The sequence below is a fragment of the Electrona antarctica genome (assembly GCF_951216825.1).
Source record: "Electrona antarctica genome assembly, contig: scaffold_459, whole genome shotgun sequence".
Taxonomy (NCBI): Eukaryota; Metazoa; Chordata; class Actinopteri; order Myctophiformes; family Myctophidae; genus Electrona; species Electrona antarctica.
The window spans coordinates 21,944-46,056 of NW_027638212.1; the positions used below are offsets into that span (position 1 = coordinate 21,944).

Here is a 24,113-nt window from a genome sequence, read left to right on the forward strand (position 1 = left end):
TAAGGGACTCACCAGCTCGTTAGTGTGCTTGGACCAGACCTGGGGTCAGTGTTAAGGGACTCACCAGCTCGTTAGTGTGCTTGGACCAGACCTGGGGTCAGTGTTAAGGGACTCACCAGCTCGTTAGTGTGCTTGGACCAGACCTGGGGTCAGTGTTTACTCACCAGCTTGTTAGTGTGCTTGGAGCAGACCTGGGGTCAGTGTTTACTCACCAGCTTGTTAGTGTGCTTGGAGCAGACCTGGGGTCAGTGTTTACTCACCAGCTTGTTAGTGTGCTTGGAGCAGACCTGGGGTCAGTGTTTACTCACCAGCTCGTTAGTGTGCTTGGAGCAGACCTGGGGTCAGTGTTTACTCACCAGCTTGTTAGTGTGCTTGGAGCAGACCTGGGGTCAGTGTTTACTCACCAGCTTGTTAGTGTGCTTGGAGCAGACCTGGGGTCAGTGTTTACTCACCAGCTCGTTAGTGTGCTTGGAGCAGACCTGGGGTCAGTGTTTACTCACCAGCTCGTTAGTGTGCTTGGAGCAGACCTGGGGTCAGTGTTAAGGGACTCACCAGCTCGTTAGTGTGCTTGGACCAGACCTGGGGTCAGTGTTTACTCACCAGCTCGTTAGTGTGCTTGGAGCAGACCTGGGGTCAGTGTTTACTCACCAGCTCGTTAGTGTGCTTGGAGCAGACCTGGGGTCAGTGTTAAGGGACTCACCAGCTCGTTAGTGTGCTTGGAGCAGACCTGGGGTCAGTGTTAAGGGACTCACCAGCTCGTTAGTGTGCTTGGACCAGGCCAGGTTGCACACCTGGCTCCCTGTGTCGGTGCACTGCAGCGGCTGGCCGGTCAGCGTGTTCCAGAAGCGAATGCAGCGGTCAGCCGTCCCTCCTCCGGACGCCAGCAGGCCGTGCTGGTGAGGAGACCAGGCGATGGCCTTCACCGCCGCTAGGTGCTCCGTGTACTGCTGGACCGGGAGGACGGAGGAGTGGTTCCACACCAGGAGCTGGAGAGAGAGAGAACACACACACACACACACACATTACTGAGAGAGAACACACACACATTACTGAGAGAGAGAGAGAGAGAGAGAGAGAGAACACACACACACACACATTACTGAGAGAGAGAGAGAGAGAGAGAGAGAGAACACACACACACACACATTACTGAGAGAGAGAGAGAACACACACACATTACTGAGAGAGAGAGAGAGAGAGAGAGAGAGAGAACACACACACACACATTACTGAGAGAGAGAGAGAACACACACACATTACTGAGAGAGAGAGAGAGAGAGAGAGAGAGAGAGAGAGAACACACACACATTACTGAGAGAGAGAGAGAGAGAACACACACACATTACTGAGAGAGAACACACACATTACTGAGAGAGAGAGAACACACACATTACTGAGAGAGGGGGGGGGGCGGGTACCGTCCTAAAGTCGGCTCTTCGGTGCTACTGAAAATTTCTGACGAGCCGAAATCATTTCGGCTCTACAGCGCCGAAACAGCGGTAAAATAGGAGTATGAATCGGCCCTAAGGGGCTAGCTAACAGCTGGTGGTCCGTGGGGTCAGGGGTCATAAGGTTAAAGGTCAGAGGTCATTACCTTGTTGTCGTTGCCCCCGGAGGCCAGCAGCTGGTGGTCCGTGGACCACTTGAGGCCACACACTTCCTGGCGGTGACCCTGGAGGCGTCGCTCGGACTGCAGGGGCGGGGCTCTGATGTCACGCTGCAGTATCACCCTATCACGGCTGCCCGACGACAGCTGGTCCGCGTTCCACGCCAACGCTCCTGGTGGCGGGGAGGACAGAGGAGAGAGGGGTCAATGGGGCTGGTGGTGGAGAGGACAGAGCATTGCATTTTACTTTTTATCCAAAATCAGTCTGCAGTTCTGACTGCAATGGGAAGTCCATTCCATAGTTTAGATTGGGAGTGAGTCTGTAGTTCTGACTGCAATGGGAAGTTCATTCCATAGTTTAGATTGGGAGTGAGTCTGTAGTTCTGACTGCAATGGGAAGTTCATTCCATAGTTTAGATTGGGAGTGAGTCTGTAGTTCTGACTGCAATGGGAAGTCCATTCCATAGTTTAGATTGGGAGTGAGTCTGTAGTTCTGACTGCAATGGGAAGTCCATTCCATAGTTTAGATTGGGAGTGAGTCTGTAGTTCTGACTGCAATGGGAAGTCCATTCCATAGTTTAGATTGGGAGTGAGTCTGTAGTTCTGACTGCGATGGGAAGTCCATTCCATAGTTTAGATTGGGAGTGAGTCTGTAGTGGATGATGGGTTAAACATTCATCCATCCATTCCTTACCAACTCTAGCAGTGTGTCCTTCCAACACGGACAGCTTCTTCCCGGCTGCAGCGTCCCAGATCTGAACGTAGCCTTTATGAGTTCCTACAGCGACCAAGTTACCCTGAAATGATACAAATAAACACCTTTATATGAACAAACACCAATAGGAGTCCTCACGGCGACCAAGTGACCCTGGAATAAGAAGTCAAATAAGTGCTTGGCCTAGAATGAGTTAAACAGATTGTACTCACCCTCTCTGACCAGCCCACGGAGGTCACAGAGTCTCCCTCCACAGAGAGGTCACAGAGACGCGTCACCTAAACACACCAGAGAAGAAGAAGTTAATCTCCCTGCAGAGAAAGCCCAGGAGAAACACATCATGGCCGACAGGAACACATCATGCTTTAGCTATTGAAAAATAGCAGATCTAGATCTTGTAGGTCTGCTATTTTTGAAAAGTCGAAGAACGACTGACATCGAAACATAGCTTTTTCAGAAAACTGTCAGGATGTAGAAGACATTTTAAACTGTCAGGATGTAGAAGACATTTTAAACTGTCAGGATGTAGAAGACATTTTAAACTGTCAGGATGTAGAAGACATTTTAAACTGTCAGGATGTAGTAGACATTTTAAACTGTCAGGATGTAGAAGACATTTTAAACTGTCAGGATGTAGAAGACATTTAAACTGTCAGGATGTAGAAGACATTTAAACTGTCAGGATGTAGAAGACATTTAAACTGTCAGGATGTAGAAGACATTTAAACTGTCAGGATGTAGAAGACATTTAAACTGTCAGGATGTAGAAGACATTTAAACTGTCAGGATGTAGAAGACATTTAAACTGTCAGGATGTAGAAGACATTTTAAACTGTCAGGATGTAGAAGACATTTAAACTGTCAGGATGTAGAAGACATTTAAACTGTCAGGATGTAGAAGACATTTAAACTGTCAGGATGTAGAAGACATTTAAACTGTCTGGATGTAGAAGACATTTTAAACTGTCAGGATGTAGAAGACATTTAAACTGTCAGGATGTAGAAGACATTTTAAACTGTCAGGATGTAGAAGACATTTTAAACTGTCAGGATGTAGAAGACATTTAAACTGTCAGGATGTAGAAGACATTTAAACTGTCAGGATGTAGAAGACATTTAAACTGTCAGGATGTAGAAGACATTTTAAACTGTCAGGATGTAGAAGACATTTAAACTGTCTGGATGTAGAAGACATTTAAACTGTCAGGATGTAGAAGACATTTTAAACTGTCTGGATGTAGAAGACATTTAAACTGTCAGGATGTAGAAGACATTTTAAACTGTCAGGATGTAGAAGACATTTTTAGAATCTGATCTCAGGTCAGAATGGGTTAATCCAGAGTACATTCCGCAAAACCAAACTCCACAGGTACACACAGGTGTACTAACGAGGTAATTAGACCCACCTGGCTGGTGCAGGCGCTCCACAGGTACACACAGGTCCCCAGGCCCACGCTGAGCACGTTGAGAGATGACCAGTCCACCAGGTTGAGGTAGAAGTCGTCCTGGAGCTCCGGAGCGTCCAGAACCTTGAAGGGGATCTTGGAAATCTTCCTCGTCGGCTTCCTGGGCGAGCGAAGGAGCTTCTGGCTGCGGAGGAGGAAATAACACAGAGTTGAGTTAACATTGGGAACATTTTCGATGACGTCCCACCGTAAAATAACATCTATTGTTGCCCAACAGACGCTCCCAGCCTGTGGAGCGGTGCTCCCAGCCTGTGGAGCGGTGCTCCCAGCCTGTGGAGCGGTGCTCCCAGCCTGTGGAGCGGTGCTCCCAGCCTGTGGAGCGATGCGACCAGCCTGTGGAGCGACGCTCCCAGCCTGTGGAGCGACGCTCCCAGCCTGTGGAGCGGTGCTCCCAGCCTGTGGAGCGGTGCTCCCAGCCTGTGGAGCGACGCTCCCAGCCTGTGGAGCGATGCTCCCAGCCTGTGGAGCGATGCTCCCAGCCTGTGGAGCGATGCTCCCAGCCTGTGGAGCGGTGCTCCCAGCCTGTGGAGCGATGCTCCCAGCCTGTGGAGCGACGCGATCGGTTTTGATATCAATAATCTCTGTCTTTTTGATCAATCTCCGTCCTGAGCGCTGGGCGTTACTAATTGATAGGACGGAGAACTCCGTCCTGTGCGCTGAGGGTGTTAAGAAGACATCGACTGACTGGGAGACCAAAACACAGTGATTTCTACCAGAGAGAAACTAAAAGTAGGGGAATGATGCACAACATGGTTACTATGGCTCCCTGTTATAAACATGGTTGCTATGGTTACCTGTCATAAACATGTTTGCTATGGTTACCCGTTCTAAACATGGTTGCTATGGTTACCTGTTGCTGCTGACCGGGGACAGGGAGTACGGAGACACTGCGTTGCCGTCCTCCTCTGGGAGAGGCCTCTTGGCGCTGACGGAATACTGCAGGACACAAAGACAACCATTAATGAAAAACCCACAATACCGTATATATATATAACATGTAACAATGCTAATGTTTTACAGGACAGACAGACAGACAGACAGACAGACAGACAGACTTAAGGCTAATGGACAGTATTGTGTCCTACAATAAACAGGCTCATCTTGACAGGGCGGAGGGTCAGTGAGGGTCAGTTAGGGTCAGTTAACCTACACTAAACAGGCTCCTCTTCACGGGGGTGGAGGGTTAGGGTTAGGGTCAGTGAGGGTCAGTTAGGGTCAGTGAGGGTCAGTTAGGGTCAGTGAGGGTCAGTTAACCTACACTGAACAGGCTCCTCTTCACGGGGGTGGAGGGTTAGGGTTAGGGTCAGTGAGGGTCAGTTAGGGTCAGTGAGGGTCAGTTAACCTACACTGAACAGGCTCCTCTTCACGGGGGTGGAGGGTTAGGGTTAGGGTCAGTGAGGGTCAGTTAGGGTCAGTGAGGGTCAGTTAACCTACACCAAACAGGCTCCTCTTCACGGGGGTGGAGGGTTAGGGTCAGTTAGGGTCAGTGAGGGTCAGTTAGGGTCAGTGAGGGTCAGTTAGGGTCAGTTAGGGTCAGTGAGGGTCAGTGAGGGTCAGTGAGGGTCAGTTAGGGTCAGTGAGGGTCAGTGAGGGTCAGTGAACCTACACTGAACAGGCTCCTCTTCACGGGGGTGGAGGGTTAGGGTTAGTTAGGGTCAGTGAGGGTCAGTTAGGGTCAGTGAGGGTCAGTGAGGGTCAGTTAACCTACACTGAACAGGCTCCTCTTCCCGGGGGTGGAGGGTTAGGGTTAGGGTCAGTGAGGGTCAGTTAGGGTCAGTGAGGGTCAGTTAACCTACACTGAACAGGCTCCTCTTCACGGGGGTGGAGGGTTAGGGTCAGTGAGGGTCAGTGAGGGTCAGTTAGGGTCAGTGAGGGTCAGTTAACCTACACTAAACAGGCTCCTCTTCACGGGGGTGGAGGGTTAGGGTTAGGGTCAGTGAGGGTCAGTGAGGGTCAGTTAAACTACACTAAACAGGCTCCTCTTCACGGGGGTGGAGGGTTAGGGTCAGTGAGGGTCAGTGAGGGTCAGTTAACCTACACTAAACAGGCTCCTCTTCACGGGGGTGGAGGGTTAGGGTCAGTGAGGGTCAGTTAGGGTCAGTGAGGGTCAGTTAACCTACACTAAACAGGCTCCTCTTCACGGGGGTGGAGGGTTAGGGTCAGTGAGGGTCAGTGAGGGTCAGTTAACCTACACTAAACAGGCTCCTCTTCACGGGGGTGGAGGGTTAGGGTCAGTGAGGGTCAGTGAGGGTCAGTGAGGGTCAGTGAGGGTCAGTTAACCTACACTAAACAGGCTCCTCTTCACGGGGGTGGAGGGCTGCAGCCTCCTGTCCTCACTCTGTGGGTCCTGGACCTTCTCGATGCCCGCTCCCAGCAGCTCGTTCTTCAGCAGTGCCGAGTACGCTAGGCCGTCCGCTGGGCGGGGGGAGACACACAGTCACACAATAATACCGTATATATAGATTAAAGCTGCTATATTTCGACCGTTTTTTTTTTTCAACCAATGACAAAGCTTCTAGGAACATCTTTGAATGCAGATTGCGGCCCCTAGATGATGTCACAGAGACTACATTATTTTTGGGAGCGTTTTACACATTGCTGGCTGTCTGAATATTAAGGCTGTCAAAGTTAACGCGTTAATCGTGCGTTAACTCAAAGTCCTTTTAACGGCGTTAATTTAATTAACGCACGGTGAAGTTTGACAGAACGGTTGAGAGACGCATACATGTGAATGCAGGCAGGCAGATTCCAATAGCCCCGCCTCTCTCTCATTCCCCCCCCCCACTCTCTCTCTACCATTCCCACTCAGTCCGGACTCCGGACCGTCAGGGCACTGGGCCGTTGGCAGTTGAGCTGTGAGCAGTCGTCACGTCAGCTAGGCTGAATGCCTCCGTTGGGCTCGTTATTAGTTAATTTGCTTCACAATGTGTTAGATCAGAAGCTCTTTGAAGTGGGCATTGGGCAAAAGCAAAACTCTGGCAGTTTTGGTTGACAAACATAGTTAGTTAGTTGTGAAAGCTTGATGCTAATCATGCTACACAGACCATGCTAATGAGTGCTAAAGCTAATGTTGACTTGCAGGAGAGAGAGAGGGGCAGGGGCTCTCGTGTGTGTGTGTGAGTGGAGTTTATGATTTTGTTTCCCTCTTCCATGGCATTTGCAATAAAGCAAGCATTCTCCCATGTTGAGTATTTAAAACTTGAAAAGCAGTGGTTCTGAACCAGTGGTCCCTGAGGGGATTCCAGGTGGCCCACAGCTAAATGATGGAGGGTTGGTAACCAAATGAACCCTTATATATCTTTAACTTTTGAGAGTGTAAAATGAAACCAAGTGGGTCCATTTGGTTAAATTTTACACTTGAATAATTGTTAAACAAATGCATTACTTAAAGTTAATTTACAAGAAGTCTACACAATTAGAGAACTTAGAAAACATGTTATTTTGTTCAACATTGGCCTGTTATCTCTCCTAATGGTACCAACATCAATACAGTTCTTTAGTTTGGGTCTGGAAGGCTAAATGTCATCAAATGGTGGTCCGTGGCTCAAATGCAGAATAAATAATGGGCCTTGATATGAAAAATCTTGAAAACCACTGATTTAAGGTATATTTAGAACGGATAAAAAATATGAGATTAATTTGTGATTAATCGGCGATTAACTATGGGCAATCATGCAATTAATCGCGATTACATATTTTAATCGACTGACAGGCCTACTGAATATATATTAAAAAATCACACCTGTGTGATCACACCCTGTCTTATATAGTCTGATCAGCTATGTCAGTGACGTCACACACTAACCATAGCAACCATGCTCACCTTTGCACGGACACGTATACAGGTAAACAAACATAGATACAGACAACGCTGGTTGTTGGAGTGGTTTGCACCACTCAAAAAAAAGGAAAAACAAAGTCATTAAAATGTTGACATATTATTGCTTATAGCAGCTGACTAAATGTCATACGATTTTAGTCGACTAAAAGTATTTTGGCGGGCCTTGATGCTGTCGTAATGACTGATTTTACACTTGCTCACAAGTTCACAACGCGTCGCTGCCATTTTCAGCATTCAAACCAAGTGTAAAATGACAACACTGGATCTCCTAGTCCCTTCCTAGTGGATCTCTTGTCCACTAGTCCCTTCCTAGTGGATCTCTTGTCCACTAGAGTCCCTTCCTAACATTTTAGTCTAGTTTTTATTTGTTGACGAAATTGTCAGTATATTTAGTCTTAGTTTTAGTCATCATAGCTTAACCCATTCTGGGCGGGAACCCCTTTTGGTGTTTTAACTAAGCATTATATTATACTTTGGCTATTGAAAAATAGCAGATCTACAAGCTCATAGCGCGCCACCGAGGGACGCGCTACGAGCTTGTAGGTCTGCTATTTTTTTTAAATCGTGAAAATGCGGCACAAATCTTTGAATGTATATTCTTTCAGAAGACTTTTTTATTTATTTCGATGTCAGGCCTAAAAGGGTTAAGTTTTAATTTAGTTTCCATGTAGTTTTCGTCAGTGGAAAAAGGTAAAGGTAAAGGTAAAGGAAGTCGACCAACAGTTTTCATCTTAGTTTTAGTCGCCAAAAACAACAGTGATTCTTTACCTTTACTGTTGTCTGATGTGCCGTCTTTGGACTTCCTGTTCTGGTTGTGAGACTTCTCGATTTCCTGTGAGAGAAGAAGAAGCAGACGACGACAACAACGACATTATGTTAGTTATTTTGATAAAAGCCTCTCAGAACGTGATTTAACAGTTTAAGGGCCCCAGACGGAGATCTCCGTCTTATTAATTAGTACGGTGCGATGGCCAGGATGGAGATTGATCAAAAGGACGGAGATTTATTGATATCAAAACCGATCACATCGCTCCACAGGCCGGGAGTGTCACTCCACAGGCCGGGAGCGCAGCTCCACAGGCCGGGAGCGCCGCTCCACAGGCCGGGAGCGCCGCTCCACAGGCCGGGAGCGCCGCTCCACAGGCCGGGAGCGCCGCTCCACAGGCCGAGAGCGTCGCTCAAAGGGCGGGACAGACAGGGAGGTATCGTAGGGCGGGACAGACAGGGAGGTATCGTAGGGCGGGACAGACAGGGAGGTATCGTAGGGCCTGACAGACAGGGAGGTATCGTAGGGCCTGACAGACAGGGAGGTATCGTAGGGCCTGACAGACAGGGAGGTATCGTATGGCGGGACAGACAGGGAGGTATCGTAGGGCCTGACAGACAGGGAGGTATCGTAGGGCCTGACAGACAGGGAGGTATCGTAGGGCAGGACAGACAGGGAGGTATCGTAGGGCCTGACAGACAGGGAGGTATCGTAGGGCCTGACAGACAGGGAGGTATCGTAGGGCCTGACAGACAGGGAGGTATCGTAGGGCAGGACAGACAGGGAGGTATCGTAGGGCCTGACAGACAGGGAGGTATCGTAGGGCCTGACAGACAGGGAGGTATCGTAGGGCCTGACAGACAGGGAGGTATCGTAGGGCGGGACAGACAGGGAGGTATCGTAGGGCCTGACAGACAGGGAGGTATCGTAGGGCCTGACAGACAGGGAGGTATCGTAGGGCCTGACAGACAGGGAGGTATCGTAGGGCGGGACAGACAGGGAGGTATCGTAGGGCCTGACAGACAGGGAGGTATCGTAGGGCCTGACAGACAGGGAGGTATCGTAGGGCCTGACAGACAGGGAGGTATCGTAGGGCCTGACAGACAGGGAGGTATCGTAGGGCGGGACAGACAGGGAGGTATCGTAGGGCAGGACAGACAGGGAGGTATCGTAGGGCCTGACAGACAGGGAGGTATCGTAGGGCCTGACAGACAGGGAGGTATCGTAGGGCCTGACAGACAGGGAGGTATCGTAGGGCAGGACAGACAGGGAGGTATCGTAGGGCCTGACAGACAGGGAGGTATCGTAGGGCCTGACAGACAGGGAGGTATCGTAGGGCGGGACAGACAGGGAGGTATCGTAGGGCCTGACAGACAGGGAGGTATCGTAGGGCCTGACAGACAGGGAGGTATCGTAGGGCCTGACAGACAGGGAGGTATCGTAGGGCGGGACAGACAGGGAGGTATCGTAGGGCCTGACAGACAGGGAGGTATCGTAGGGCCTGACAGACAGGGAGACTCACGTTGATTCGGTGGAAGTTGACGCTCCAGTTGGCTCCGGCCCTGGAGGGGATGAAACGGTCTCCGTGCTTACTGGGAGACGACAGGGGAGAGTTGGTGGGAGTCAGCGTTCTCATTGGTCCACTGGGCTTCTGGGGGGGTGGGGGGTGGGGGGGGGGGGGGGGAGAGACACAGACGCGGCATAGTTAGAAATAATAATACAACTTTATTTGTAGAGCACCTTTCAGGACCTGTAGAGCACCTTTCAGGACCTGTAGAGCACCTTTCAGGACCTGTAGAGCACCTTTCAGGACCTGTAGAGCACCTTTCAGGACCTGTAGAGCACCTTTCAGGACCTGTAGAGCACCTTTCAGGACCTGTAGAGCACCTTTCAGGACATGAAATGTCCTTTATTTGTAGAGCACCTTTCAGGACATGAAATGCAGCTCAAAGTGCTTTACAGAGCACCTTTCAGGACATGAAATGCAGCTCAAAGTGCTTTACAGAGCACCTTTCAGGACATGTGAAGAGGGGTGTGGCCTCAGTGAAGAGGGTTGGCCTCAGGGGGGCGCCAACACCTCCTCATTCACACACTGATGCTGTCGACGCCCCACATTACCATCTGTTCACAGATAGATAGATACACCTCCTAAGTCCTAACTAACGCATTGTGAGCTTGTAGATCGCCTACGTTTGTTTTTATAAACAATTGTAGTGGAGTAAAAGTAATCTGTTGATACTGTAGATAGATACTCCTCTTAACCCATTTTGGGCGGGAACCCCTTTTGGTGTCAGCATTATGTTGTGCTTTAGCTATTGAAAAATAGCAGATCTACAAGCTCATAGCGCGCCACAGAGTGGCGCGCTATGAGCTTGTAGGTCTGCTATTTTTAAAAAATTGAAGAACCACTGACATAGAAACATAGCTTTTTCAGAAAACTGTCAGGATATAGAAGACATTTGTAGAATCTGATCTCAGGTCAAAATGGGTTAACCACCTAATGCATAGTAAAGAGCCACACCCTCTTCTCTGCTGTTATAAACCCCCCCTGTCCCCCCCCCCCCCCCCCCCACACACACTAATCCAGTCTGGGAGGACCCGCCCGGTATCTTCACTAGCTCCCCCCCCCCCCCCCCCCCACACACACACACACACACACACACACACACACACAGGGAGGACCCGCCCGGTATCTTCACTACCCCCCCCCCCCCCCCCCCCCCCCCACACACACCTTTACTTTGTGTATCTTTTGAAATAACACACACGCACGCACGCACGCACGCACGCACGCACGCACGCACGCACGCACGCAGGCAGGCAGGCAGGCAGGCAGGCAGGCACGCACGCACGCACACTAACAAAGCAATGTGTTTGGCTGACAGTGAGGCAGGCACCGAAAAGGGGCAGAGAGGCCGAGGGGCAAAGGGGCCGAGGGGCAGAGGGGCAGAGGGGCAAAGGGGCCGAGGGGCAGAGGGGCAGAGAGGCAGAGAGGCAGAGAGGCAGAGGGGCTGAGGGGCCGAGAGGCAGAGAGGCAGAGAGGCAGAGGAGCAGAGAGGCAGAGGGGCAGAGAGGCAGAGAGGCAGAGAGGCAGAGGAGCAGAGAGGCAGAGAGGCAGAGAGGCAGAGGAGCAGAGAGGCAGAGGGGCAGAGAGGCAGAGAGGCAGAGAGGCAGAGGAGCAGAGAGGCAGAGGGGCAGAGAGGCAGAGGGGCAGAGAGGCAGAGGGGCAAAGGGGCAGAGGGGCAGAGAGGCCGAGGGGCAGAGGGGCCGAGGCAGCATTTTGCTGAGTGAGTGAGTCACTTACCACAGGACTGGCGTTTTCGTTGTGGATGTTGATCTGCCTGAGCAGCCTACACTCATAGTCCTGATCCATGACTGAAACCAGACAGAGAAACACAGTTAACACTCATAGTCCTGATCCATGACTGAAACCAGACAGAGAAACACAGTTAACACTCATAGTCCTGATCCATGACTGAAACCAGACAGAGAAACACAGTTAACACTCATAGTCCTGATCCATGACTGAAACCAGACAGAGAAACACAGTTAACACTCATAGTCCTGATCCATGACTGAAACCAGACAGAGAAACACAGTTAACACTCATAGTCCTGATCCATGACTGAAACCAGACAGAGAAACACAGTTAACACTCATAGTCCTGATCCATGACTGAAACCAGACAGAGAAACACAGTTAACACTCATAGTCCTGATCCATGACTGAAACCAGACAGAGAAACACAGTTAACACTCATAGTCCTGATCCATGACTGAAACCAGACAGAGAAACACAGTTAACACTCATAGTCCTGATCCATGACTGAAACCAGACAGAGAAACACAGTTAACACTCATAGTCCTGATCCATGACTGAAACCAGACAGAGAAACACAGTTAACACTCATAGTCCTGATCCATGACTGAAACCAGACAGAGAAACACAGTTAACACTCATAGTCCTGATCCATGACTGAAACCAGACAGAGAAACACAGTTAACACTCATAGTCCTGATCCATGACTGAAACCAGAGACAGAGAAACAGTTAACACTCATAGTCCTGATCCATGACTGAAACCAGACAGAGAAACACAGTTAACACAATATTCAAATAGACGTGGACTCGGTGCATATTATAATATAATATAATATTGGTCACATGGGACAGGATAAGGCTAATATAATATAATATTGGTCACATGGGACAGGATAAGGCTAATATAATATAATATTGGTCACATGGGACAGGATAAGGCTAATATAATATAATATTGGTCACATGGGACAGGATAAGGCTAATATAATATAATATTGGTCACATGGGACAGGATAAGGCTAATATAATATAATATTGGTCACATGGGACAGGATAAGGCTAATATAATATAATATTGGTCACATGGGACAGGATAAGGCTAATATAATATAATATTGGTCACATGGGACAGGATAAGGCTAATATAATATAATATTGGTCACATGGGACAGGATAAGGCTAATATAATATAGTATTGGTCACATGGGACAGGATAAGGACTATATACAGTATATGCATCTCAATACCTTGGGGAAGATATTAGGCTCTGCTTTTACTACACTGGCTGAGACGTCGAGGCTCGCTGGAGTGTTGATTAAAACAACTTAAGTCAAGACTTAGTTAGTGGAGGACGTTATAACTGAGACAGATGAGTTGGCTGTCAGCAGTAGCTGTGCTGTTTATCCCAGTAGCTGTGCTGTTTATCCCAGTAGCTGTGCTGTTTATCCCAGGGCCTGTGCTGTTTATCCCAGGGCCTGTGCTGTTTATCCCAGTAGCTGTGCTGTTTATCCCAGTAGCTGTGCTGTTTATCCCAGTAGCTGTGCTGTTTATCCCAGTAGCTGTGCTGTTTATCCCAGTAGCTGTGCTGTTTATCCCAGTAGCTGTGCTGTTTATCCCAGGGCCCGTGCTGTTTATCCCAGGGCCTGTGCTGTTTATCTCAGGGCCTGTGCTGTTTATCCCAGGGCCTGTGCTGTTTATCCCGGGGCCTGTGCTGTTTATCCCGGGGCCTGTGCTGTTTATCCCGGGGCCTGTGCTGTTTATCTCAGTAGCTGTGCTGTTTATCCCAGTAGCTGTGCTGTTTATCTCAGGGCCTGTGCTGTTTATCCCAGTAGCTGTGCTGTTTATCCCAGGGCCTGTGCTGTTTATCTCAGTAGCTGTGCTGTTTATCCCAGTAGCTGTGCTGTTTATCCCAGTAGCTGTGCTGTTTATCCCAGTAGCTGTGCTGTTTATCCCAGGGCCTGTGCTGTTTATCTCAGTAGCTGTGCTGTTTATCCCAGTAGCTGTGCTGTTTATCTCAGGGCCTGTGCTGTTTATCCCAGTAGCTGTGCTGTTTATCCCAGTAGCTGTGCTGTTTATCCCAGTAGCTGTGCTGTTTATCCCAGTAGCTGTGCTGTTTATCCCAGTAGCTGTGCTGTTTATCTCAGGGCCTGTGCTGTTTATCCCAGTAGCTGTGCTGTTTATCCCAGTAGCTGTGCTGTTTATCTCAGGGCCCGTGCTGTTTATCCCAGTAGCTGTGCTGTTTATCCCAGTAGCTGTGCTGTTTATCCCAGTAGCTGTGCTGTTTATCCCAGGGCCTGTGCTGTTTATCCCAGTAGCTGTGCTGTTTATCCCAGGGCCTGTGCTGTTTATCCCAGGGCCTGTGCTGTTTATCTCAGGGCCTGTGCTGTTTATCCCAGGGCCTGTGCTGTTTATCCCAGGGCCTGTGCTGTTTATCCCAGGGCCTGTGCTGTTTATCCCGGGGTCTGTGCTGTTTATCCCAGGGCCTGTGCTGTTTATCCCAGGGCCTGTGCTGTTTATCCCAGGGCAGGGTCTCAGGTGGTCTCGGCAGAGTGGCTGAGCTTGTAACCCTTTTATATGCTGCCTATAATCATGTGTCATCATCTGTCACGCTGATGTCACAAAGACTCGTGTCAGCCATAGCCATATATGGAGTTATGATTTGATTGATTGATTGATTGATTGAATACTGTATTAACAAAGTTTGCAGAATAAAAGAAAACACCAGTTCAACTGAACAGAAGATCTTCTTAAGAGGATTTGTTATGATGAAAGATTAAAGTTTAACCTAATGCCATAAATTAATCAACGTCTTAATGTTATGATATAAACGTTAATCCAGCGCCCGATTAACCCATTCAGGACGGGAACCCCTTTTGGTGTTTTAAGCATTTTGTTATGTTGAAAAATAGCAGATCTACAAGCTCTACAAGTTGTTCCTGAACAACATATTGTCAGATGGGGGTCAGCGGCCAAATACAGATTATTCTGGGGGTCCTTGACATTTAGACTCATTTATCAGACACTCTTAACCCATTTTGACCTGAGATCAGATTCTAAAAATGTCTTCTACATCCTGACAGTTTTCTGAAAAAGCTATGTTTCTATGTCAGTCGTTCTTCGACTTTTCAAAAATAGCAGACCTACAAGCTTGTAGCGCGCCACTCGGTGGTCAGTCTGACACCCACTCACTCCGGGATCTACTTGAATGGCTCGTGCGAGCTACCGGTACCAGTAGCTACCGCCGGTAGCTACCGGTAGCTACCGGTAGCTACCGGCGGTAGCTACTGGTAGCTCGCGAACCCCTGGTTGGTTACCCCTAGTCTAAACTTTAGACTAACCTTTATTAACCTTTAGACTCTAAAGTGAGGTTATAATAAAGGTTAAAAAAGGTTAGTCTAAAGTGAGGTTATAATAATATAAAGGTTAGTCTAAAGTGAGGTTATAATAATATAAAGGTTAGTCTAAAGTGAGGTTATAATAATATAAAGGTTAGTCTAAAGTGAGGTTATAATAATATAAAGGTTAGTCTAAAGGGAGGTTATAATAATATAAAGGTTAGTCTAAAGGGAGGTTATAATAATATAAAGGTTAGTCTAAAGTGAGGTTATAATAATATAAAGGTTAGTCTAAAGTGAGGTTATAATAATATAAAGGTTAGTCTAAAGTGAGGTTATAATAATATAAAGGTTAGTCTAAAGGGAGGTTATAATAATATAAAGGTTAGTCTAAAGTGAGGTTATAATAATATAAAGGTTAGTCTAAAGTGAGGTTATAATAATATAAAGGTTAGTCTAAAGTGAGGTTATAATAATATAAAGGTTAGTCTAAAGTGAGGTTATAATAATATAAAGGTTAGTCTAAAGTGAGGTTATAATAATATAAAGGTTAGTCTAAAGTGAGGTTATAATAAAGGTTAATAAAGGTTAGTCTAAAGTGAGGTTATAATAATATAAAGGTTAGTCTAAAGTGAGGTTATGATAATAAAGATCAAAAGGTTTGTCATTAAACACAAAGGATTGTTATGTCACAATGATGACATCATTATCTCATCAGCTTTGATCACATCAAGACGTCCTAGAACATTATTTTCTATCTCACTGGTTCCCAAACTGGTTCATGTCAAGGACCCCCAGATTGACACTGATGAGCCCGAGGACCCCCATTAGAAAACATATGTCAGGGACCCCCAGATTGACACTGATGAGCCCGAGGACCCCATTAGAAGAGATATACCAGGGACCCCCAGATTGACACCGATGAGCCCGAGGACCCCCATTAGAAGAGATATACCAGGGACCCCCAGATTGACACCGATGAGCCCGAGGACCCCCATTAGAAGAGATATACCAGGGACCCCCAGATTGACACCGATGAGCCCGAGGACCCCAATTAGAAGAGATATTCCAGGGACCCCCATTAGAAGAGATAAACCAGGGACCCCCATTAGAGGAGATATACCAGGGACCCCCATTAGAGGAGATATACCAGGGACCCCCATTAGAAGAGATATGCCAGGGACCCCCATTAGAAGAGATATACCAGGGACCCCCATTAGAAGAGATATACCAGGGACCCCCATTAGAAGAGATATATCAGGGACCCCCATTAGAAGAGATATACCAGGGACCCCCATGAGAAGAGATATGCCAGGGACCCCCATTAGAAGAGATATTCCAGGGACCCCCATTAGAGGAGATTTTTACGGCTCTAGCAGTGATTCTCAACCCGTTTAATTTCAACGACCCCCATTTTGACATGCATTAGGCTACGGACCCCCAATTAATGGCATTTATATCTATGGGACCCCCAGTTTATATTGTAAAATTAATGTTAATTTAACTCTGAGAGTGTACAAATGGAACCGAATGGACCCGATAGGGTCCATTTGTTACACTCTCAGAGTTACAGACCCATAAGGGTCCATTTGGTCAGAGTTACAGACCCATAAGGGTCCATTTGGTTCCATTTGTTACACTCTCAGAGTTACAGACCCATAAGGGTCCATTTGGTTCCATTTGTTACACTCTCAGAGTTACAGACCCATAAGGGTCCATTTGGTTCCATTTGTTACACTCTCAGAGTTACAGACCCATAAGGGTCCATTTGGTTCCATTTGTTACACTCTGAGTTACAGACCCATAAGGGTCCATTTGGTTCCATTTGTACACTCTCAGAGTTACAGACGCATAAGGGTCCATTTGGTTCCATTTGTACACTCGCAGAGTTACAGACCCATAAGGGTCCATTTGGTTCCTAAGTATTTAGCTGGGGACCTCTGGAACTCCCTCAATGACCCCTAGGGGGTCCCCACAACGCGAACAGCTGTATTTACAATGTTAATAGTGATGTAATATTCCCGTAATGTAAAACAGCCACTCTGTCAGGCTGCTTAGCTAATAGCTACTGCTCCCTAACAGACTCCATACCAAGGAAAGGACTACACTATACTACACTACTACACTATTATACTATACTACACTACTATACTACTATACTACTATACTATACTACTGCTACCACTAACAGACTCCATACCAAGGACTACACTATACTACTATTGATTGATTGATTGAAATATTGATTAACAGTTTGCAGAATTACAGTACATTTCAAGCACAAACTCATTACAAAGGCTGTTAACTGTGAGTGGACGACCCAATTAAGCATTACACTTGTTTACAAGAGGGTCCACCTTGTTCAATTCATCAAAACATTTAGAGACGTACAAATAGACACGGTTTTACGGATCATCCGTAATGTAAACAAAGGCGACGCGACACACACACACACACACACACACACACACACACACACACACACAGAGAGAGAGAGAGAGAGCTAGCTACTGTTAGCTTCCATCAGGCTAACAGATTATAGGATCTTTATTCCATATTATTACAATGTTTACTGATTATTACCCGTAATGTAAACAACAAAGACAGCGCAACACACACACACACGTCACACACACACACACAGAGCTAGCTACTGTTAGCTTCCATCAGGCTAACAGATCACATTACATAATAACATGATCTGCAATGTTACTGGACGAGATGTTTACTCTTTATATCATACAGTAATATATATAATTACTAACATTAGTACAAACCAGTCCAACACACACACACACACACACACACACACACACACACACACACACACAGGGAGAGAGAGAGCTAGCTACGGTTAGCTTCCAGCAGGCTAACAGATTAGCAACATTTAGCAGCTAAAACACACAATAATAATAATAAACATTAATAGATATTAAACTGACCTCGTCACGGTGCTGCTGGTGACGTAATGCTGCTCCACAGGCTGTGATGTAATAATTAATATGTAATATATTAATATTTCCTGCTGTTTTGTTTTTACTCCTAAACAGAAAAACAGAGAAAATGTTTTCCTTGTGTTTTTTTTTCTTTCTATCGAACATTCAATTGGTCTCCGCCGCTAAGGATCATGGGAGATGGGTGACGTCACGGCTTTTTGAATAACTCTTTCTCCGTCGCCATGGAAACGGTCAGTGTTGATGACGTAACCAACGGTGGTCCGCGGACCAATCACTGGTCCGCGGACCACCAGTCAACCAATCAGTCAGAGTTAAATTAATGTTACAAATCTGCATCAGTTATTTTAAAGAAGGTATAATTAGAGAATGTGGAAGTTTTTATGTCCCTCTTTGCGTGGGACAGTCCCTCATTTCCAAGACTTTTCAGGCGTCCCACAAATTGAGACCCTGTCTGTCCCACATTGTGACTGACAGGCATCAGTGTTCACATTGAGACCCTGTCTGTCCCACATTGTGACTGACAGGCATCAGTGTTCACATTGAGACCCTGTCTGTCCCACATTGTGACTGACAGGCATCAGTGTTCACATTGAGACCCTGTCTGTCCCACATTGTGACCGACAGGCATCAGTGTTCACATTGAGACCCTGTCTGTCCCACATTGTGACCGACAGGCATCAGTGTTCACGTTGAGACCCTGTCTGTCCCACATTGTGACCGACAGGCATCAGTGTTCACGTTGAGACCCTGTCTGTCCCACATTGTGACTGACAGGCATCAGTGTTCACGTTGAGACCCTGTCTGTCCCACATTGTGACTGACAGGCATCAGTGTTCACGTTGAGACCCTGTCTGTCCCACATTGTGACTGACAGGCATCAGTGTTCACGTTGAGACCCTGTCTGTCCCACATTGTGACTGACAGGCATCAGTGTTCACATTGAGACCCTGTCTGTCCCACATTGTGACTGACAGGCATCAGTGTTCAAATGCCCTAATAGTTAGTCCTCTAATAGTTGGCCTTCTGTTGTAAAGCTCTCTCATTGTCTATAGGAGAGAGCTATTGGTATTGCAAGGAAGTGTTGTTCTTTTGTTGCCCGTCCCTTGTTACGTCAGATAGTTCAAAGTCTAGTTTTATGTCATCTTGACTACTGCTCCACTGTATGGTCATCTGCTGCTAGTGGTGACCTGAGGAACTACTGCTCCACTGTATGGTCATCTGCTGCTAGTGGTGACCTGAGGAAGCTCCACTGTATGGTCATCTGCTGCTAGTGGTGACCTGAGGAAGCTCCACTGTATGGTCATCTGCTGCTAGTGGTGACCTGAGGAGACTACTGCTCCACTGTATGGTCATCTGCTGCTAGTGGTGACCTGAGGAACTACTGCTCCACTGTATGGTCATCTGCTGCTAGTGGTGACCTGAGGAACTACTGCTCCACTGTATGGTCATCTGCTGCTAGTGGTGACCTGAGGAACTACTGCTCCACTGTATGGTCATCTGCTGCTAGTGGTGACCTGAGGAAGCTCCACTGTATGGTCATCTGCTGCTAGTGGTGACCTGAGGAAGCTGCTCCACTGTATGGTCATCTGCTGCTAGTGGTGACCTGAGGAACTACTGCTCCACTGTATGGTCATCTGCTGCTAGTGGTGACCTGAGGAAGCTGCTCCACTGTATGGTCATCTGCTGCTAGTGGTGACCTGAGGAACTACTGCTCCACTGTATGGTCATCTGCTGCTAGTGGTGACCTGAGGAAGCTCCAGGTTGTCCAGAACAGGGCCGCACGGTTGGTAATGGGTTGCCCTCTCAGAACAAATGTGAGTCATATGCATGCCTGCCTCTCCTGGCTTACAGTTGAGAATAAGTTATCTTTTAATACTCTTGTGTTGTTCAAAACAGTCATGAGTAGTAAAACTCCTGTTTTCATAAATTCACAGATTGTTTTTAGTAATACTGTGCATGACATCATGACATCATGATCATGACATAGAGGTTCCAGTAATGGGCAGCTTGTGTTACCTCGCCCAAAATATCATTTTCTAAAGAGATCATTTATTTATAGATCATTGTCACTTTGGAATAACCTGCCTCAAAACCTCTGTTGCATTTACAGTAAATTAACGTTTAAAAAGCATCTAAAATACCATTTGATACAGTGAAGTGTTGTGTGTTTTTCGTTTTTTTGTTTTCACGCTCTAACTTGTAATCTTACCAATTTCTATTTTATCTGAACTAATGTAAGTTGAATACTGACTTTTTAACAAATGTGTATTTGTAATTGTATGTCTACTGTAATGTTTATTCTTATGTGGACCCCAGGAAGACTAGCTGGTTGCTATGGCACCAGCTAATGGGGATCCTTAATAAAAATCAAATCAAATCATCAAATGGTGGTCCGTGGCTCAGATGGGTCTGAGAGGCTAAATGTCATCAGATGGTGGTCCGTGGCTCAGATGGGTCTGAGAGGCTAAATGTCATCAAATGGTGGTTCCGTGGCTCAGATGGATCTGACAGGCTAAATGTCATCAAATGGTGGTCCGTGGCTCAGATGGGTCTGACAGGCTAAATGTCATCAAATGGTGGTCCGTGGCTCAGATGGGTCTGACAGGCTAAATGTCATCAAATGGTGGTCCGTGGCTCAGATGGGTCTGACAGGCTAAATGTCATCAAATGGTGGTCCGTGGCTCAAATGGGTCTGAGAGGCTAAATGTCATCAAATGGTGGTTCCGTGGCTCAGATGGATCTGACAGGCTAAATGTCATCAAATGGTGGTCCGTGGCTCAGATGGGTCTGACAGGCTAAATGTCATCAAATGGTGGTCCGTGGCTCAAATGGGTCTGAGAGGCTAAATGTCATCAAACGGTGGTTCCGTGGCTCAGATGGGTCTGACAGGCTAAATGTCATCAAATGGTGGTCCGTGGCTCAGATGGGTCTGACAGGCTAAATGTCATCAAACGGTGGTTCCGTGGCTCAAATGGGTCTGAGAGGCTAAATGTCATCAAACGGTGGTCCGTGCATGGCTCAAATGGGTCTGAGAGGCTAAATGTCATCAGATGGTGGTCCGTGGCTCAAATGGGTCTGAGAGGCTAAATGTCATCAGATGGTGGTCCGTGGCTCAAATGGGTCTGAGAGGCTAAATGTCATCAGATGGTGGTCCGTGGCTCAAATGCAGAATAATGTAGCCTAATAAATAATGAACCTCATTGTTGATTGATTGATTGATTGATTGAAGTATTTATTAACAGTTTGCAGAATTACAGTACATTTCAAGCACAACTCAATACAAAGACTGACGACCCCATAAAGCACTACACTTAACAAGAGGGTCCACCTTGTTCAATTAATCAAAAACCTGGATGTGCCTGTCTCTATACTGCCTCCCCCTGGCCAGCCGGGGCGCCTGATGGAGGGGAAAGGAAATGGTCGGAATAACGTGTTCCTTCCACGCGCTACGTCTGAAAAGAAGCAGCTTGGACTCCTCATGCATGGATGGAAGCATGAGGTCAGTCCGTTGCTCTCCCCAGGTTGGCAGAGGAAGTGTAGCGTCCATGATTACATTAGATAAATTAACTCCTCATGCATGGATGGAAGCATGAGGTCAGTCCGTTGCTCTCCCCAGGTTGGCAGAGGAAGTGTAGCGTCCAGGATTACATTAGATAAATTAACTCCTCATGCATGGATGGAAGCATGAGGTCAGTCCGTTGCTCTCCCCAGGTTGGCAGAGGAAGTGTAGCGTCCAGGATTACATTAGATAAATTAACTCCTCATGCATGGATGGAAGCATGAGGTCAGTCCGTTGCTCTCCCCAGGTTGGCAGAGGAAGTGTAGCGTCCAGGATTACATTAGATAAAGCATGAGGTCAGTCCGTTGCTCTCCCCAGGTTGGCAGAGGAAGTGTAGCGTCCAGGATTACATTAGATAAAGCATGAGGTCAGTCCGTTGCTCTCCCCAGGTTGGCAGAGGAAGTGTAGCGTCCAGGATTACATTAGATAAAGCATGAGGTCAGTCCGTTGCTCTCCCCAGGTTGGCAGAGGAAGTGTAGATAAATTAACACTGGGTGAAAAAATGGGTTAGAAAATTGTGGGATAAAAACTAAAGAAACTTAAAAAAAAACCTGGATGTGAAAAAGTTTGAAAACTGTTGTTGTTGTTGTTGTTGTTGTTTCTATAATATGTTTTTATAGCATCGTCACGGTAACACCATGTGATGCACCGAATATTCGTCCGCAGAAAATATTCGGCGGAAAATGCATTTTTTTCTGCCTATTCGGTTTCGGCCCGAATAGGCAGAACATATATTATATCACCGAATAGTGGATGCAATTAATGAGCTGAATCAATGATTTATGGACCCATAACAGTGATTATTATTTAAGTTAAGTTTTGCCATAACCATTTATTTTGCCATAAATCAGGTAGCTTTAAGGTAAGGAGTCAAGGACATGACAGCAATGGTAGGAAAACAGATATAGGCCTATAATTCAGGGCGGGAACCCCTTTTGGTGTTTTAAAGCATTATGTTATACTTTAGCTATTGGAAAATAGCAGACCTACAAGCTCATAGCGCGCCACCAGTGCCGCTATGAACTTGTAGGTCTGCTATTTTTGAAAAATCGTGAAAATGTGGCGCAAATCTTTGAATATATATTATTACATTTTTTTAATTCCGACGTCAGGCCTAAATGGGTTAATCAAATTCGGTATTCGGTTTCCGGCCAAATGTTTCCTATATTCGGTTTCGGTGCATCCCTACACCGCATCCCTACACCGCATCCCTACACCGCATCCCTACACACCGCATCCCTACACCGCATCCCTACACCGCTTCCCTACACCGCATCCCTACACCGCATCCCTACACCGCACCGCATCCCTACACCGCATCCCTACACCGCATCCCTACACCGCATCCCTACACCGCACCGCATCCCTACACCCCATCCCTATACCGCATCCCTACACCGCATCCCTACACCGCGTCCCTACACCGCATCCCTACACCGCATCCCTACACCGCTTCCCTACACCGCATCCCTACACCGCGTCCCTACACCGCGTCCCTACACCGCGTCCCTACACCGCGTCCCTACACCGCACCGCATCCCTACACCGCATCCCTACACCGCGTCCCTACACCGCATCCCTACACCGCATCCCTACACCGCTTCCCTACACCGCGTCCCTACACCGCGTCCCTACACCGCGTCCCTACACCGCGTCCCTACACCGCACCGCATCCCTACACCGCATCCCTACACCGCGTCCCTACACCGCATCCCTACACCGCATCCCTACACCGCTTCCCTACACCGCATCCCTACACCGCGTCCCTACACCGCATCCCTACACCGCATCCCTACACCGCATCCCTACACCGCTTCCCTACACCGCATCCCTACACCGCATCCCTACACCGCATCCCTACACCGCATCCCTACACCGCGTCCCTACACCGCATCCCTACACCGCATCCCTACACCGCTTCCCTACACCGCATCCCTACACCGCGTCCCTACACCGCATCCCTACACCGCATCCCTACACCGCATCCCTACACCGCATCCCTACACCGCTTCCCTACACCGCATCCCTACACCGCGTCCCTACACCGCATCCCTACACCGCGTCCCTACACCGCATCCCTACACCGCATCCCTACACCGCTTCCCTACACCGCATCCCTACACCGCGTCCCTACACCGCATCCCTACACCGCGTCCCTACACCGCATCCCTACACCGCATCCCTACACCGCTTCCCTACACCGCATCCCTACACCGCATCCCTACACCGCATCCCTACACCGCTTCCCTACACCGCATCCCTACACCGCGTCCCTACACCGCATCCCTACACCGCATCCCTACACCGCATCCCTACACCGCTTCCCTACACCGCATCCCTACACCGCACCGCATCCCTACACCGCATCCCTATACCGCATCCCTACACCGCATCCCTACACCGCGTCCCTACACCGCATCCCTACACCGCATCCCTACACCGCTTCCCTACACCGCATCCCTACACCGCGTCCCTACACCGCGTCCCTACACCGCGTCCCTACACCGCGTCCCTACACCGCACCGCATCCCTACACCGCATCCCTACA

The 24,113-nt window shown here is 47.9% G+C and overlaps 1 protein-coding gene across 1 annotated transcript in view; it reads right to left on the reverse strand.

Annotated features, from left to right (window-relative positions):
• LOC306918284 (fizzy-related protein homolog) overlaps positions 1-18,161 on the reverse strand; it is a gene marked incomplete at its 3' end in the record, with an annotated part of 28,237 nt that extends 10,076 nt beyond the window's left edge. The window contains exons 1-11 of the mRNA XM_079531158.1: positions 17,992-18,161; positions 11,699-11,769; positions 9,917-10,045; positions 8,397-8,460; positions 6,072-6,202; positions 4,638-4,723; positions 3,728-3,911; positions 2,534-2,599; positions 2,301-2,403; positions 1,595-1,779; positions 753-986 (exon numbers count right to left, since the gene is read on the reverse strand). Of these exons, the coding sequence (XP_079387284.1) occupies positions 753-986; positions 1,595-1,779; positions 2,301-2,403; positions 2,534-2,599; positions 3,728-3,911; positions 4,638-4,723; positions 6,072-6,202; positions 8,397-8,460; positions 9,917-10,045; positions 11,699-11,767 (1,251 nt within the window). The 5' untranslated portion in view covers positions 11,768-11,769; positions 17,992-18,161. The remainder of the gene's footprint in view (positions 1-752; positions 987-1,594; positions 1,780-2,300; positions 2,404-2,533; positions 2,600-3,727; positions 3,912-4,637; positions 4,724-6,071; positions 6,203-8,396; positions 8,461-9,916; positions 10,046-11,698; positions 11,770-17,991) is intronic.
• Between the last annotated feature and the right edge of the window lie 5,952 nt (positions 18,162-24,113).